The 18,747-nt window shown below is 31.6% G+C and overlaps 1 protein-coding gene, 3 long non-coding RNA genes and 1 pseudogene across 7 annotated transcripts; 1 reads left to right on the top strand and 4 right to left on the bottom strand.

The window, feature by feature from the left end:
• Nucleotides 1–120: 120 nt before the first annotated feature.
• Nucleotides 121–1,522, bottom strand: LOC104748918 (putative F-box/kelch-repeat protein At4g35120 pseudogene; annotated as a pseudogene).
• Nucleotides 1,523–2,962: 1,440 nt separating this feature from the next.
• On the bottom strand, nucleotides 2,963–4,622 carry LOC147927356 (uncharacterized). Its single transcript, XR_015581455.1, has 2 exons — nucleotides 4,484–4,622; nucleotides 2,963–3,491 (listed from the first exon to the last, which is right to left on the bottom strand). It is a non-coding gene; the product is annotated as an uncharacterized LOC147927356 (long non-coding RNA).
• A 3,319-nt stretch (nucleotides 4,623–7,941) lies between these two features.
• Nucleotides 7,942–9,054, bottom strand: LOC104747859 (uncharacterized). The gene is made up of 3 exons (XM_010469568.3): nucleotides 8,573–9,054; nucleotides 8,223–8,400; nucleotides 7,942–8,122 (listed from the first exon to the last, which is right to left on the bottom strand). The coding sequence occupies exons 1-2, from the start codon at nucleotides 8,988–8,990 to the stop codon at nucleotides 8,261–8,263; spliced, it is 558 nt and encodes a 185-aa protein (XP_010467870.1). The 5' UTR covers nucleotides 8,991–9,054; the 3' UTR covers nucleotides 7,942–8,122; nucleotides 8,223–8,260.
• Nucleotides 9,055–9,578: 524 nt separating this feature from the next.
• LOC104747858 (uncharacterized) lies at nucleotides 9,579–11,119 on the top strand. Of its 4 annotated transcripts, none has more exons than XR_761261.3 (3): nucleotides 9,579–9,842; nucleotides 10,471–10,714; nucleotides 10,804–11,119. It is a non-coding gene; the product is annotated as an uncharacterized LOC104747858 (long non-coding RNA). The 4 variants fall into 4 exon arrangements; XR_015582097.1 differs by having other exon boundaries at nucleotides 10,452–10,683; XR_015582098.1 differs by having other exon boundaries at nucleotides 9,582–9,842; nucleotides 10,471–10,683.
• A 5,178-nt stretch (nucleotides 11,120–16,297) lies between these two features.
• On the bottom strand, nucleotides 16,298–17,580 carry LOC109129281 (uncharacterized). The gene is made up of 4 exons (XR_002035500.2): nucleotides 17,396–17,580; nucleotides 17,277–17,299; nucleotides 17,077–17,138; nucleotides 16,298–16,648 (listed from the first exon to the last, which is right to left on the bottom strand). It is a non-coding gene; the product is annotated as an uncharacterized LOC109129281 (long non-coding RNA).
• Nucleotides 17,581–18,747: the final 1,167 nt, after the last annotated feature.

Here is an 18,747-nt window from a genome sequence, read left to right as displayed (position 1 = left end):
AATGGAAGATATATCTTCCTTGACGAGCCATGTCTTTCAAGATTTAATATTAATAATCAAGGATAGTACTGTTAAAAAAGATTTCAAAAAGATAGTAATGGTAAAAAAGATAAGATAGGCAAATTCTTATTCATTGGCAAACAAAGTCTCAAGATTAATACAGAAAAGTTAAGCTAGTAACATTTAAAGTGGCTTCACATCACAGAACACCATTCTTAAGAAGAGAAACAAGCTTGCATTTTTCATGAAAAGTTTTCTGTACTCGAATCCAAGTTGAGGTGAGACTCTTTATCCTTTGTTCAAAGGATGATACAGCTGAAGACCTTAAATGAATCGGGGACTCTAAGCACAACATTTGACCGTTCAATCTTCCCCCAAATTTGTAATCCAGAAAAGCCAATGCGCTTCTCGAACCTTATCACCTCACAGCGAATACGCTTTGTTTGGTAGGAAACAATACGCTTTCTTTCGCAGCGAAAAGTACGCCTAATACAGCCCTTCGTCCTCTTCACTGTAACGTACCGTGGCGGTGGGCGGTAGTCCCATACAATTATGAGTTTCCCACCATAGTTAGCTAACCGAATGGTAGGATAGCGAAAACGATGATCTTCCAAACCCTTAACCATGGACCATTTTCTACGCTCTGAGTCATACCAACCGACCTTACCGTCATGATGTACACCAAACTTTATATCTTCTATAACGCAACAATGTCCAAACTTACCCAACTTTAGAAGCTCCTTCCATCTCCCATCCTTTGAATCATATAAATACTCTTTAAGCTTACTTCTAACATATAATTTTCCTCTACGAATCTCAACTTTACGAGCGTAATCATTAGCAGGTCTAGGCAAAGGCTTCCAAGTCTGAGTCTTTAGGTCAAAAACCTCAGCCCAAGTCAGGGAGGATGATGACTCAACTGTTCCTCCAATGACATATATCTTGCCGTCCATAAAAGCAGAGTTGGCGCGTTTCCTTGCCACTGTCATGTTAGGAGCATCACGCCACGTATGTACGACAGTCAAACACGCGAACGGCCGAGGACGGCTGGTTGTTGATGGTTCCGCCCATTTGGTAGATTTCGAAACCAACGACTACAGTGGTTGACATGGATGGAGCAGAAGAAGAGGGTGTTATCGGTGATAAGCTTCGCTCATCCTTAATATTGCCATCAGTAACTAGGTTCTGATCAAGAAGGAACAAGCGATCATAAGGGTGCGAGTGTTGGCAAAGGTAGAGGAAAGGCTCTGTGTTTCCGATCAAAGAACGAGACTGGTAGAGCTCTGGTGAGTAGATGAGAGAGCGGATGCTCTTGGAGACTAAAGAGAGGGAACGGTAGTGACATCTGGAGATGCGAGCCAAACAGTTCAAAACAATATCATCGGGAAGTGATGAAAACGACAGAGGAGGAATTGTTGTCTTCTTCTTCCTTTTCTTCTGCGGTGGCTGCTCTACTCTGGCGTCCATACCAAGCAACGACGGTGGTTACTGTAAGATATTGATGAGAGAAGAACACCTTAGTGTTTAGGAAATAGTATATTGACTCTCATGAGAATGATTGCACATAGAGATACACATTTATATAGGGAATGAATTAATATAATTATCTAACTAATAGAATCACATAAGATATACACAAATCTCTATAATATATTTATAATATCTTCTTTGAGAAGATCTTTCTATACGTCCCCTCAAGCTCAAGGGGTGATGAAGCAAAGCGGAAATAACGGCTTGAGATTGACAAGTCGAAGTGTTGATCCGGTGATGTTGAGGTGGCTGGCATCAACGATGGTTAGAGAAGGAGATCTGATTTTTTTCTTTTTCCTTTTTGTTTCTTTTTTTTTTTCCTTTTTTTTTATATAAAGTGAACGAAAATATAAATTGAGAGATTTTTTTTTTTTAAATAAATAGAAAGAATACTATAGCTTGATAAAACGACAAAAACAGTTTTTTTAAAAAAAAAAATGAATTGAAATGTAACAAATAAAATTTTGAAGAAGCATAGATGGCTGAAAACGGGAAAATAAGATGTTTTTTTTTTCTTTTTTTTTTAAATAATTTAAAGAAGCACTATGGCTTGATTAAGTGATTCATAAAAAGTTTGAATAATGAAAACGTTTTTTTTTTTTAAAACAAAGTAAAAAGAAAAGCACTTGGCTTAGATTAGATTCAGAGATCTATGATGAGAGATCTGGAATAAAGAGAAGCTCGAAAGCTTAGATTCAAAGGTTCATGATGAACTTGAATGTGGAAGCACTATGGCTTGATTCTGAGGTCTGTGATGATAGACTTGAATAAAAAGAAGCTTGATAGCTTAGATTCAGAGGTTCATGATGAACTTGAATTGAGGAAGCACTTGGCTTAACAGAAAATAAAAAGAATTAACGATCAAACTTGATCAGGAGCAAACCTGCTCTGATACCATGTAAGATATTGATGAGAGAAGAACACCTTAGTGTTTAGGAAATAGTATATTGACTCTCATGAGAATGATTGTACATAGAGATACACATTTATATAGGGAATGAATTAATATAATTATCTAACTAATAGAATCACATAAGATATACACAAATCTCTATAATATATTTATAATATCTTCTTTGAGAAGATCCTTCTATAGTTACTAGGGTTTTAGGTTTTGGATGTTATGGATTTTAGGGTTTTAGGTTATGGATGTAATATTTATACTGAGGCACAAAACAAAATAATTATAATACTCTGCAAACTTCTAATACGTAAAGATCTTAAAAGACCTTTACTAATCAATCATATCTATCAATCTGCCTTAATCACAAATATATATATATATATATATATATATATATTAGATGAAGACCCGCTCGATGTGCGGGCTTAAAGTTTTATAAATTAAATTAAATTTAACAAAAATATATTAAAATTTGTTGTATGTTATTTATAAATTTTATTTTTGTTATGATACACTGATTTATATCTATTTACAAATCTTTTATGTATGTTACTATTAAAATTGTATTTTTTACACCAAAATATACTCTATGTTACAAATATATTCTTTATCACCAGCTAGAAAATGTCTATATGAACACATTCCAACTATTTTACTTTCACTTCTGCATAATTTTTTAATTACTTAAATTGTTGGCTCAAAAAAATTTTTGAATAAAAAATATATTATATAATATATTAATCAATGATGTATCATCACAATAATGTATGACCACCATGGAGAAAATCTCGGCTCCGCACTCATCCCTTATAGAGAGAACCTTGCGTCCAACCTCCTCTACAATGGAGATAACCTTGCGTCCAACCTCCTCCACCTTCCTCCATTGGGGAGATAACCTTGCGTCCAACCTCCTCCACCTTCCTTCCTTGGGAGATAACCTTGTGTCCGGCCTTCTCCACCATAAAGAGAACCTTGGCTCTGCCTCCTTCCTTCCTTGGGAGATAACCTTGTGTCCAGCCTTCTCCACCATAAAGAGAACCTCGGCTCTGCCTTCCTCCTGTGTGGAGAGAAAATGTTTTGCTATCTCAAAATGGATTGCTCCGACAACCAATAAAAGTAAAAATCTTTTTCTAACGTCACAAAATCTTTTGATAGTAACAAATATTAAATTTCCCAATGTATTCGTGGAAGTGTTTTTGACACATCATGATGTAGCTTGTCTCTGTAACGCCTCAATCGCCACCTTGCTTAGTGAGCCCATGTCCACTCTCAATCCATGGGTCCACCTTCCTAAGTGGGCCCTACATCTATTCCCGACCCGTGGACCCACCCATATTTGATGGCCGGTTTGTTATGTCTGGGAGGCTTTAAAAACTTGTTTACTGACCCTACAAATCAACAAATGATATTTTCCTGTATTTTGTGCTTACTTGCACAGTTCCGACAATCACTTCTAGAAAGGTCACCCATCATAAAGTGTTCTCAGGACCCTTGACCAAAAAAATAAGTGCATTTTGGTGACATACGGCCAAATCAATTCTTTTAAACCTTTCCGCAAACCAGGGTGTCAGAGTCTTTGAGCTCCTATGGATCTATCAACAATGATTTATGTTTTTCCAATCTATTTATCTATGTTTGTTGTATGCTTGTGTTTGATTAGCCTATTTTATCTATCAATTAGGTTTATACTCGTTATCTACCTTTGGGATTGAATGAGTAATTGTAACAATTATGTTTGGCAAAACAAAAAAAAGTTTATGACCAACCAATCAAAATTGTGAAATTAGAAGAAAATTAATTTGGCATAATTAAAGAAACAATAGAAAATTATAAGCATGGTAATATATGAATCCCAAATAATTCAAAGATGAAAATATAAATTAAATAAAAAAATCTAAAAATACTACAATAAATTTTAAAATACTGTATTAGGAAAGGAAGACGCATATATTGATATTTTTTTGGATCAACATATTAATCTACCTATTTCCAAATGAAAAAGAAGAAAGTAGGAGAAAATTTTGGTTTTAAAAAATAAGAAAAATTTACCTTCCCATTAAAAACATTTTTCCGATTAAACAAAGTTAAAAACAGTGTTTTGAATAAATTATTTAAATATAAGACGATCTATGTTTATATAGAAGTGAGTATTTACAAAATTTAGAATTAATTAAAAACTGTATATTTTTCTTAATTCCTTTTTCTATATTTTTTTGTAGAATTAATAACTTAATATTCAAAATAAGTAAATAATATTATAAATTTGAAATTTATGAAATATATATATATATATATAAAAAATCTCCTTATAATATTTTTAAAAAACTTTGTACTTTTTAATAAATTCTGTAATTTTTGATAATTATCTTCTTACATTATTAATATTTTTTAAAACAAAATATTTTATTTTTGTTGTAATCAATTCCTTCCTATTAAATATTGACTTTAACACATGTCAAAATCTCAGATTGATAACTTGACACATGTCAAAATCTTGTTAATGACTAATATATATATAAACTTATAATTCTTTTAAAAAACTTAGTATTTTTTTTATAAATTCTGTAATTTTTGATAATTATCTTTTTACATTACTAATATTTTTAAAATAAAATATTTTATTTTTGCTGTAATCAATTTCTTTCTATTAAATATTGACTTTTACACATGTCAAAATCTGAGATTGATAACTTGACACATGTCAAAATCTTGTTAATGACTAACTTTCAAAACTCAACTTTATATAATAAGATATATATATATCTACCACTAATTAAAATAAAAACCTACAAATTTGATATCACATATATCAATTTAAAATCTAATATAAAATCCAAATTCAAACATCTCCTAAAGTTGATTAATTAAAAATTGTATAATATAAAAGTTTTATAATAAAAAAAAATCTTTTACAAATCCTTTATATTTTAATAGGAATCATTTTGTTGAAAATGCTGACGTCGCCAGAGCGATTTGGAGATTTGATTGCAGTTAACCATCCTCAAGATAAACATATTTACAAAAACAAGTCTTTCGATTTATAAAATGTGCCACTAAACTATATACGGTGATGATTCTTTCTATTAGTTTTAGTAAATAAAAAACTTAATCATCTATTAAAACCAGAAAATATTTATTTATTTAATTATTGTATTTATAACATATTTAATTATTAAAAGTTAATTACATTTCACAAAGAATTAAAAACTTATTCATCTATTTAGTTTTTTGAAATGCAAAACCTATTTTCCAATTTTAAAATTTTTATGACTATTTATGTATATTTAAAAATTAATTATCACAATAATCTTAAAAATAAACAATTTTAAATTTCTTAACCAATTTAAATTTCTGAAAAACAAAAATCTATCTCCTATTTTAAAATTCCAATAATTCTTCAAATATTTGAAATTTTTTATCAAAAAATAAATACCAAAATAATCATAATGATTAGATATTGAATTCTTTCGTTCAAAAAAATAATAAGATATTGACTTTTTATAATTTAATAATATATGATGATACACTACAAGAAAACAAGATATTTGCAAGGGAAGGTTTCATAGCAATTACCTTGCAAATAGCCTGTGGTAATGGATTTGCGAGAAAAGACAACCACTCGCAATTCGCTTCTCGCAAATTACAAATCTTGCAAATCCTTTGCAAAATTTGCGAAGAAAATCTTTCGTAACATATCTCTCGCAAAATATATCTAGTAAATATCTTGCAAGAATTGCTATGGATTTGCGACATTTTCAAGAATAATTATATATTTTTTTCACAAAAATAAATTATATTCCTTCTATGGATTTACGAGGCACCGTAAATAATTTTTTTAAAAATTATAATTAAAACTCTTTAAGAAACTACATTATTCTATTTAAAATTTAATAGTGTTACCAAAATAAAATAATTACAAAATAACGAAAACAATGATTTTTCTTTATTGCATAAATAATGATTTGTTTTATTAAAAAAATAATGAAAAAGACAGATTTGTATATACATATATATAAAAACCTTACTCTTCAAAAGACATTGTGGTTTCTCTTACATCAATAACCTTGATGGCAAGGATGCCATGATCCTAATTTCCAAAAGTACTGGTTTGGAGGGTTGTAATATGCTTTGGGGATCTGGTTCATTTCCATGTATCCTTTCACCAAAGAGCAGTCCTTTACCAACACCAAAACAATTGAAAAGATTTTCTACATCACCTTAATGATAAAATGTGAATATATATTGGTATTTATGTTAATTTATTATATTATAGTAATTAGGTTTATTCAAATTCTATATAAATGTATCCACCTTGTCACAAACTCACATCAACATCTAATATGGAAGCATAGCTTGTATGCTCTCAAGTTTTAATTTGATCTAATGATCAAACTCCTCTTCCCATTTTTTTTGTCTAAAAACAAAGTATTGGTAAAGATATAAGAAAATCTAAAAAGTAACAGACAACAAACTATTGTAAATGATAGATGTGAACAAAATAAATGATATGAAGCCAAAAATATGAATATAGAGCAAGAATGACTAACATTCTTCAAACAGAATAAACAATTTTTGTACAGATATTTGTGAAATTTTTATTTCATTTTTTTGAGTTCATGTGACCACAATTTCTGATTTTCGTTTATTTGTTGAAATTTGCTAAATCTCAGATTTGTTAGATTACTTTGTGAACCACACAAGATTCAAGAAGATCAATCCTTTCATCAGCTCCTTAGGAAAAAATTCGAAGAGTTGGATGGAAGGAAGCAATGATATGTTGTTATTGTTTATGAATTTGTATTGTCACTTGGATTTAAAGAAAAAAAAAAACATTTGTGGCCCAATTTTTTTCTAGTTTTTAAAATTAAAATTATATAAATATTTAGTACTAAAATTACTTTGATATTACTTTTATATTATAACAAGCTTATGAAAATAATAAACTTTTTTAGATATAAGATTTATTATATATACATATATATATATATATATTATTACATTGTATTGTCACTTGGATTAAAAATCTTAATTCATCAATTGATGTTAGTTTTTGTTTGACTCTATCCGACTGATAATCTGTGGTTTCTTTTGAGTGAAACAGGGAGAAAGGTGAAAGAATCTCTTCCATGTATTTATGTTAATTGATTCTATTAGAGAAATTAAATTTATTCAAATTCTAAATAAAGAATCTCTTGTTCACCTATTAATGCGATACTGTGCCGTAAATTATCGCCGAAGTTGTCAAAATTCTACAACAAACTAGTTTTGAGCTGCGCATGAGGAAAGCTCGGTGAGAAAATACAGTGCTTGATCACACACACACACGAGAAAGTCTTTCATCGCAACTTTGCAAATCAACAAAATAAATGCAATAAGAAGGCAACCTATCTTTTCTACCAACCTCCAAGAAAGCAATTAACAAGATTGGAGAAAACAAACATAACATGCGAAAATGCTCGTATTGAGTTTAGAAAGATTGTAATAACGGTTAAACTCGAGCATAAACGTAGACGAAGAAAGCCCCCAAGCTAAAATTATATATCAAGTCAATTATAAAATATATAAAGTCAACAAGGCATATCAAGTCAGCCAAAAGATCATCATATAACTTAATGGCTCACAAACCCATATGTACAACAAACTGCTTCAACCTCAGTCACAATCTGTTTCTCCAAGCATGTCCTGTTCCTGAATTAGCAAAGCAAAACATACTTCAAATCAATAACAATCATTGAGTATTAAAATCTCTTCTTTATGATGAGGATGATATAAGATACAATCTTGTTACCTGCCCCCTCAGCGCTGGAAAAAAAAGTATCGATCAACTCACTCTTTCCCATCTTCAGGTTTGAAAAAGTAAATCGGATCTGGATAATGTGCTAACTTGACTTCTAACATCTCATTCCCTGGGATTTTCAAATCCATGGTCGTAGATTCTACCTCTTGTGTAGATGATGATGACTCATCTAAAAACATTTTCATATACATAAACACAAACATATCACCAACATACCAATACACAAAATCTCTTCCCTATGTAAATCCCTTTTAACAACCTAAATTACGAATTCCATATACCAATTTCAATTTCAATTTCAAATTCAGGGGAAAATGAAATTGAAGCTACGAAGATGATACCTGGAGGAGGGATGAAGAAAGAGGAAGAAGGCCAACCAAAAGGAGACGAAAGAGAAAGAGTCTCTTCCTCCGTCAACGGATTAGTCACCTTATCGACCAAATTCGCAATCTTCTTGGCGGTGATCTGATGAGGAGGTACCCAAAAGGAGGAGCCAGGTGCGAAAGGGAGCCAATCCGGGGTCGAGTTATGGACGATGATCCTTCTAACGAACTCGTTTAGCTTCTTGAGAATTGCGGCTTCGGCTTCGGTTTTGGTATCGATGTCGACCTCGATGAGGTGTGGTATCGATGAAAAGCGGCGGCTGAAACAGACGGAGTTTGGTGGTGTCGGTGTTTTAATCGCGGCCGGGTTGTTGAAATTACGGAGGAGGAAGAATCTTCCGGTTGGGATTAGGGTTTTTGAGAGCAATCGAGACATTTTTTTTTTTGAGAGAGAGGGGAAAATGGAAGTTTTTTTTTTCTTTTAATATTATTTATAAACGATGACAGAGGTCAAAGGCGGTTTCACGTCTGTGAAACTGAAACGGGTACCAAAATGGGATCCGAATCCGTGAGATCCGATCCAATTATAGTAAACACAATTTATTGCTAAGAAAAAAGAAATAATTACAAGGGTGAAAAAAAAAAGTAAAGAAGAATGAATGAATATACGAATTGAATATTATATAGTTATTTTTAAACAGTAAAATTTCCAACAAAGATATATAATCATATGAATAAACTTAAGTAACCAAATGCTCCATATAGAAATGAAAAGTTAACTAACATATATTTAATCATTCTGAAGTACATAACAAATTAAAATGAAAGATACACTAGACTAAAGTATATTCAGCTTTTGTAGCCCTCAAATTAAAATTTAATCATAATATATGTCCTAAAGTTATCCCAACGGGAGTTTTTAAGAGGGGTTGTTGTTGAAAAGAAGCAAAAAATTAAATCAGAAAAATAAAAGAAATAGAAGAGAGCCTCTTATTTAGTATACTCGTTTATAGAATAAGAGACCATACGTGTCACGTATTCCTTGGCCAAAACAGATTAACGGAAGAAATTTTTTTTTTTAATGTTCGATCGATTTTTTCTTCCTCTTCCTCTCCCTCTCTCTGTCTCTCTCTCTCTCGATCCAAGTCGCGAAGATGTTGGGGTCGGAGGATATTTTTGATGATCGATTGATTTTTTCCTTTCTCTTCCTCTCCCTCTCTCTCTCTCTCTCGATTGAACTCGGAGGAGATTAAATTCGGGGATTGCCCTTCTCGGCTTTTTGATTCCGGTGAGTTTTTCGATTTCTAATCTCCTCATTCGAATCTTTTCTTTGTTTTTGGTGTAAATTGTTTGGAAACATTGGATTGTCATGCATATGATTCTCTGTTTTTATTGGTGTTTGTGTGATCAAGTTTTGAATTTTCGAATTGGGTTTGGTGATGGTGGCTTGAAGGTGTTTCATGTTTGTTCTTTTCGCAATTGGCTAAATCCCAAACTGAGAACTCTCAATTTCAGAGATGCAATAGATAGGCTAAAACATTATAATCCTTGATAAGCTTGTTGATAGGATTCTGAATCTGTTTCCATTTGAAGTTAAGAAGCATTTTGATTGAACTTAGCAGGATTCTGAATCTGTTGTTTTGATATCACTCTTATCTAGTTTGGTCTGAGTTTACTTGTAAACTGGATTTTGTAGTTTGATCTCTTGTTTTGTTCAATTTCATTTGAGAAGCATTGTGTAGCCTCCATTGTCTTTGCCCGAAGAGCCTTATCAGTTTGAGAACATGGCTCGTAAATATTTGTTTGAGAACATGGCTCGTAAATTTTGATCACCAAAAGCTATTGTTAAATCTAGTTTAATTACAAAATTTCTTGCTAAATCTAGTTTTTGTTGAAGTTCGTTGTGTTATGTGTAGTTAAGATAACAGACAGGAGATGTGAAGAAAGCTATTGTTCAGAAAACTGGATTGGAATCTAGTGAAGTCAAGATCTTGTTCAGGGGAGTTGAGAGAGACGATCCTGAGCAATTGCAAGCTGCTGGTGTTAAGGATGCCTCTAAGCTTGTCCTCGTTGAGGATCAGAACAAGAGAGTGGAACAACAACAACAACAAGTTGAACAACCTCCCGTGGTAACTGAAGAGACGAAGAAGGCGATTGCATGTATTTTCCTTACATCTTGTTCCATATTGTCTATTTCACCATTGTACTAACTCTGGTCTTTGTCTGGTTTTGGTTTTGGGAAAATGCAGATCGAAGAACTTGCTAAGATGATACCAAGAGAGAAGCTTTCTGAAGACATCTTCACATCCTGCTGCAATATTAGCTTTGAGATGTCCACACATTCTCCAAGTAGAAATTTGTTTGAGTCTTTGATGGTTATTGTTTGGTTTGAAAGCAAACAAAACTGTAAATTGCATCTTTTCTCTTATTTTTTTTTGACATCTTGTAAATGTCAAACAACAAGCTAATTGATGACATGTTGTCTAATTGCTAATTGTTAATATGTTTTTATGTTTTCTATGTTTAAAAATTTATAAAATGCAATAATTTCCCTTTCTTTTAAAATCTGAAATGTTTAAACATTTATACTAATCAAAACTTTTAGTCAAATGCAATAAAAATTTATACTAATCAAAATTTATAAACATATATCTCAAATGCAATAATTTCATTTCAAAAAAAAAAAAATTAAGAGACTCATACTAAGAACCCACCATTGGGGGGTAAACTTTTAATTAACAATCACAAAGTTCTTAATCTACTCAAGCTACAAAATATATCAATAAACAATCTTAAGAGGCCCAAAGATATTTCCCCCCATTGGGGTTACTCTAAAGCACACATGTTCTACTTACTGTAAGCAAGGGCCGATTATGGTTAGATGAAACTCAGAGTTGTGTGAATGGAAGATGAGAGTGAAAATTCTTGATTTGGGTTGTCCCCAAGCTTTTGTAAGATGCGTAGGCATAACCACCGTCCCTTGGTCGACCAAGGACATGAAAGCCATGCCTAAGCACACTGGACAGTGGACACAAAACACATGCATGCAACCTCCGAGTTCATGAATGTTTATACTTTATAGACATATATAGCTTCATTATCAAACTGAGCTTCAAAGACTTTGCATAGAACTTTTTAAAAGATCTCAAAGTACGTGACGTTTTTTACTCTTGATTTCCAACTAGCTCAATTCCAAGAAAACATTCCCCCGATATTATCTTGTTTCCATTTCTAAAATCTAAAATTGTTTTCAATTATTATTAATGTTGGAGCAAACCATTTTTTTTTTCTTTTTTCTTTTAAAACGAGAATCTAATAAAGACGAGTGGATTGGGCTTGAAATGGGCACGATTGATCAGATCTGGTGGCTCTAAAGAATAGTCTTCTTGGTAGATGCAATTTGCAGGATTCGCTGACCCAATAATATTTGCTGACATAATTTCCAAATGTAATATATGGAACTATCTTTAACAAAAAAAAAAAAAATATATATATATGGAACTATGATTATGTAGTCATGTGTGTGTGTACGTAAATGCACGTGAATATGGGAGATTGTGAGTCCACATGTCATAAAGTGTTGTTTATATTATGCACGTGAATTTGGAGTTTATAGTTGTACCTTGTTAAGTCATATCATAATGCTATGACAGAGATATGGATATAGTTAAACGACTAAAATCCCCACCATAACTAAGTGGGGTTTGATCAAGAGGCCAATCCTAAATCTTCTTGAAAAGAAGGTTGAACTAATTCTTATTTTGATTCTCCACTTGCAAAAAAATAGTTCTATAAAGGAGATTTAATAACCGGCTTTTTGGTCACCATATGCGCTAAAATGCCCACCACGAAGGCAAGCATTCCAAAGCTAAAATCTTAAACTCAGTTTGAATTTGTGTCAAAGAAAAAGAAAAAAATATGTACGAATGAAATGACTTCAAAAATACCATTTCCATCTAATTTGCTTAGATCATTCAGGATTTAGTTTATTTTTAGAAGGGACTACTCTTTTTTTTTGGTTTCTTCGAACAAAAGAAGCATTTGGTATTTGTTCCCCACACCTTCAAACAATCATACACATGGTTGTTATGATGAGATGATACGTACACATAGAGAAGCTATATATATAATAAATACTATAAACCCACAATCAAGGAAAGAAATCACCTCAAGAAAATACTATAAAATTTGTCATCAATACGTGATATTTTTTGTGGATCATTTACTCAAACGATCGACAAGCATACCCTACAATTTTACAGATCCAATGAAATAGTTTGTATTTCAGTTTTTAAAGACCCTAGTTATATAAAAAAAGACCCATCATTTGTTATAGTATAAAATATCTCTCATTACAAGAATGATAAAAGAGAGATTGCGGCATCGCTATCATACCAGAACGGTTTGTCTCATGCATGGTGTGGCTACGTCGACAATAAATTAAAGAAGTAAACTTCTTTGAACCAAACAAAAATAAGTAATTACAATAAAAAAATGAATATACGAATTTGCTTTGTTGGTGTTAGAGGGAAACCTATTTATTAATATTTAGCAAAGAAAAATGACTGGACACATGATGTGTTTGGACTAGACGACATTTTTGTGGGAACAATACTCACATGTGCGCTTTCAGATGTTAACTTTAAACTGCCATATAAATCCAATTCGTAATTTAGATTGATCTTTTTATATGTATACAATATACATTCAGTATAATCGCTTTCCTTATCGATGTATCTGATCATATTAAATGTCTCAATCAAAGCAAGAAGAACAATTGCACAATGCACTTTATTGGGTTTGGCTTACAACATGCTTAATGATCCTTCTTTCTCTTAATTCACGTCACTCTTTGTAACCCATTCGAGAAATAATATTCCTGTCACACTAGTATTAGTGACAGTCACAAAATATTGAGTATTTGTGACAGTCACAAAATATTGATTTGTAAATCTCTTGGAAAATTTTGTATCCAACTGCATCAATTGTAGTCTACAAATATATATATGTTAAAAAATTGCGTGTATAATGTTGTACAAAGTAACTTAGAATCGTGTACTATTTTATTTTTTTGGGCATACTCAAGTGATAAGTATAGGAATGTCACGGGCGAGAGGTATCGAGTTTTGGGGTCTATATGTACATAAGGATTTCTTATGAGCATTGTTGGCAAAGTCATCTACTTGACCATTACTCAACTTTCTGGTATTTAATTTGTTGGGCTAAATTGGCTCAATACACATATTAGCTCAAGCTATTTTTAAATAGCTTCATTATATCAACGGTATGACAGTTTAAGGAACTTTTTTTCTTTAGCTTATATTCTCGAGTTAAAGGTCCTTTGGATGCAGATTGGGGACCTTGGTCCTTACACTAGAAGATCAATACCGAATATTGAATGTCCTTTGGTCCTTCTTATGTTTTATGGAAGTCCATATAGCAAGCTGAATGCATAAGTATGGCTTATGCAATTTGTGAAACCGTGAGGTTACGCAGTTTACTACTTGATCTTCACATCATTCAGTTCACCAACTATATAATATTGTGACAATATGGCGGTAGTTCAAATTGCTAATAATCTATAGTCTATCATGAAAGACCAAACATATTGAAATGAATCGTATGTCATACAATACGAAAAGTCTTGAAGAAGGGACTTTGATGCTTCATAATGTTCTAACAGATTGTCATGTTGCAGATATCTTAACTAAATCGGTTTATCCTGGACCATTTCCGAACTTTACTATTCGAGACTGGAGTTTCTTACATTATATCTTGAGGGAGGCTATCAGTGTCTACACCCTACGTTGCAAGGTAGATAAAGATTATTGGAGACGTCTAAGTTAGTTGGGGATGACAGTTACTTTCTTTTACTACTCTCCTAAATTCAGCAGTGTAGGTCAGTGTAAAGGTTCATTTGAAGTGGAATAGAACTTTTTTTTTTTTTTGATAAAGAAGTTAATAAGAAATATTCAGTCAAGTAAACAACAATCTCTCTAAAATTAGGTACTCTAAAAACTTATATTTTTTAAGTTTGTGTATAAGAAGAATACATTATTACTTGTATTTTTTAAGGAAGATGATTATGTTCAAGAGAAATACCTTAAACTAGCACCATTCTAAGTTTTTCTTCCAAATTTAGCACATATGCTCAATTTTTCCAAAACTAGCATTTGTGAATATTAAATATTTAGGTAAAACAATAAAATTTATCATTAAAAAAAATCAAACTCACGATCTCTTTTAGCTTTCTCCCGTGAAGCTTGTTCCAATATGATATCTCCATTTCCAATCTCAGATCTTTCAATTAAGTGATTAATTCATCGATTGAAACTTCAATCAAGTGATTTCATCAGAGATTCATGGATTCCATTACCAATCGAATTCAGATTCGTAGCTCCGTTTTTGTTTTATGTCCAGGTCAAATCGAATGAGATTTTGTAGTCTCGGTTTATAACTGCGGCGGGGGAGGAACATAGAGCATTCTAGATCGATAGTTCCTGACAACGTTGAAGACAGAGGTGACGCGTTTGAGTCACAGTTCATCGGATCAAGTGAAGGATGGGTGTTTATCGGTTCTGGATTTGAATCAATGGAGATGAGATGCAATAGCAAATGAAGCGTTGTTGGATTGTTTTAAGAACATAGAGAGAGAAGTAATGGAGTTTTGAGATCCTAATTTCTCAGGTCTTTTATTTCAGGTATGTATGTTCCATTGAAACAGAAGCAATTCTTAGTTCTAGTTAGTTCTAGGAACTGTGAAGCATACCAATGTAAACCTGATCATTTTTTCTTTCCTCTTTAAAACTTTTTTTTGTCTGTTTAGTTAGCTACTGTTTTTATTTGGTTGTGCAGGAGGAGAAACTAGAAGATTTAGCTATTGAAACTTCAACTATGAGTCTCAAGTTAACGGGTAGAAAGATAAGGAAGCAACCGGTTAACTAAGATGGAGTTAACGACTATGACATGTAGCTAGAGTCGTAATGTAGAATTGGACAATCTTGTATGTTTAGTATAGTTTACTTCTCAACAAAACTTGTTTTGTTTCTCAAAAATGATGATATTAGTATTATAATTTTTCAGAGTTTCTCAAAAATAATGATGTTAGTAATGTAAGCTAATGCTTATATTCTTCAGATTTTGACAATTTTCAGAGACATACAAATTGCAAACCCAATGTTAGCCACATAGATGTTGTTTCGTATATTTAGGAATACCTTCATGAACTTCAAGAACGCCTTCCTAAACATTTTGAAATCCTTTACAAACTCAGAGATATATGTATTTAAATCTCTTTATTTATCTTTTACCCCAATGTATCACAAACTACTCCATTAGAATGAGTAATATGTGATATATTACTCTATTAGTAAGGGGCAATGTATCACAAATATCTTCTTCTTTTTTTCTCAATGAAAGCCTTCCTGAAATTCGATAATTCCTTCCTAAATATCTAGGAATCCATCCTAATTTTCAAGAAATCTTTCCTGAATTTGAATTAATGTTTCCACAATCTCTTATAAGCGGTTATGAAGCCAAAAAAATCACTATTGTTATGTGGTTATCTATCATTTCTTATGTTCATCTTGAAATCCAAGCGTTTTTATGAAGGTCATCCTGGAATTCAAGAAATCTTTCATGAAGTTTTTATGAAGGTCATCCTGAAATTCAAGAAATCTTTCATGAAGTTCGTGAAATCCTTCCTGAATTAAAGAGAACCTGTAGCAAACTCAGTCAATATTACCTCAACAACTACTAACTTGTATAATAGAAACCTTTGACATTCTTATAGTGCAGAAACATCAGACAAGTACCAAAACAATATAAAAATGTTTTACATCCATCATAGATGTCTAATAACAAATATAAATGATAGGTGAATCAGACTCTTTCATTGATTTCACCATGGCTATAAAATCTTCCAAGTCTTCGGTATGCAAGCATGTTTTACGAGACTTCTCCAAAATGTTGATGTTAAGATTAAGAATATATGGTGCTGCATTTTGGGCGTGATGTTGGATGTAGTAAAACCCCATCTTGGCTAAGCTTTCATTTATCTCCGCAAAACCATCAATAGTAGATAACTCTTGCATTCTGTAAAGAAAATAGATAAAATTTCCAAATATTTTAGTGTGTCTTAAGTAGCAAAGCAAAACTAGCACACATGGTTATCTTAGAACAATTAGAACATAATATGCAAACAAACACTTGATATACAACGAAATCAAGCTATTGAGTTTACTTATTTTTGTTATGTCTAGATAATTTATCAAAGTAGTATATGTTTGGAAGCTTAGAAGGAATTTATTATAAATTAAGATTCACAGACAATCCAAGAGAAGCAAGGTTAACTAACAAAGGAGAATCTTAAATAGACTAATCGAGAACTAACTAATCAAATCATAGTCTATATCTATACTTATGAAGGTCGTCCTGAAGTTCAGATAAGCTTTCCTGAATTTCATATATATCTTTAACTCGTTAAATCCAATGAACATAGAAAAGGTGGAAGAGAAGCTTACCGATTTGGAAGTTGAGAGACCCAAATCACAAATCATCCAATATACTGAAAGTCTGAAACTTTCTGAAAATTAGAAAAAAAAAGTTAATCACAACAGAGGTTTCAATTGGACAAAGCAATCAGACCTTAGCAATCACAAATCGCCACGAACTGTTTCGACTTGATTATGCTGGAGAAAAAGTAGGAGATTCTATAGCTTACCATGACTTTATATGAACTTCCCCCTGAAATTAACCAAAATCTAGTACTCGTTAGTTCCAATAAACATCAAAAAAGTAAAAGAAAAGCGTATAAGAAAATTAAACATGGCGTAGGCTTACTAGTTTCAATCGGACAAAGCAATCAGACCTAAGAATTGAATCTAGATCCAATAATGGAGAATCGAGATTCATATCCATAATCCAAAATCAAGCATGACTTGTGTTTAAAATCTGAGATTGAAGAAGTGTTGCAACGAGATAGAAGAAGCCGGGAAAGAAAGGGAAACTTTTTAGTTTTGTGTATAAAGAAGACGACGATTGCTGCGTTTTTCATATATTTCTCTGTTTTATTATTTTTAATAATAAATCTCCAAAATATTAAATTGTGCTAATTTATTAAGAAGTGTGTGCTAAGTTTGGAACAAAAACTAAAAATGGTGCTATTTTTGTCAATTGCCCTATGTTCAAATAACATTGTGAAAGTTATTAAACAAAAAAGAGATTATGACAATATTATTATCTTTTAGCTGCATGTAATAACGCGTTTGAGTAAAGTAGAAATTTCTTATTTAGTAAAATTGAAGAGAGTCTAATTAGACCTTTTTGGACCACATGTAATTGTTTTAATATGAAAAAACCAATAAACCAAAATTGATCCAAATGTGGTACTAATTAAATTTCTCCGGTTCCATTTGCTACTTTTTATTTATAAAGTTCCATTTACTACTTTTTAAATAAATTAAAAAATGTTGTATATATAGTTATATACTACCTATTAACTAAAAAAATATTTCGTATGTAATATTCACATACAGTAGTATCTAGGAGTCCCGACTTTTTTTGTGCAACATATATATAACTCGTAAAAATTTCCATTCCATGGTAAAGAAAGTTTGCTTTACAATCAATTAACAAAACTTATTAGGCCGAATAAAAATATCATATGGATTCATATTTGTTCCTCTGAAGTGAAGTAAGTTACTTTGAACTTTGCGTGTCTTCTACAATTGTTTTTATTACGCCATATGGACTTTTGTTACATTTTATCTTTTATCATTCTTTTAAAATATCACTTTGTACTTTTCATCTTTCGGGTAATATAGAATTTCAGCTTATATGACATGGTCATGGTTACAGGATTATATCTTGGTGATATTTTTATAGACTGGAACATCTTTCTTTTGGTTTAACAAAAAAAATGCCTTTTTGACATTTATCATACATATATACTAAGAATTTGTTATGTTAGAAGTTTTAAGAAAGTTAAAAACATAAAAATATACTTCTATTCAGTATATCACTATTTAAGATAAATTAAGTTCAGAATTTATAAGTTTTGAATCAGGGATAAATTAAAATTTTTGGTTTCTACGACATACTTCCTATTTATTGTTAACAAAATATCATTCTAGAACGACATTATTTTGTGGAACATCAATGATAACAACCTACATAAACTTTACTTAACACCT

This window comes from Camelina sativa, chromosome 15, assembly GCF_030686135.1.
Source record: "Camelina sativa cultivar CO46 ecotype springtype chromosome 15, ASM3068613v1".
NCBI classification, from domain to species: Eukaryota; Viridiplantae; Streptophyta; class Magnoliopsida; order Brassicales; family Brassicaceae; genus Camelina; species Camelina sativa.
This window is presented reverse-complemented; position numbering and strand designations above follow the sequence as displayed.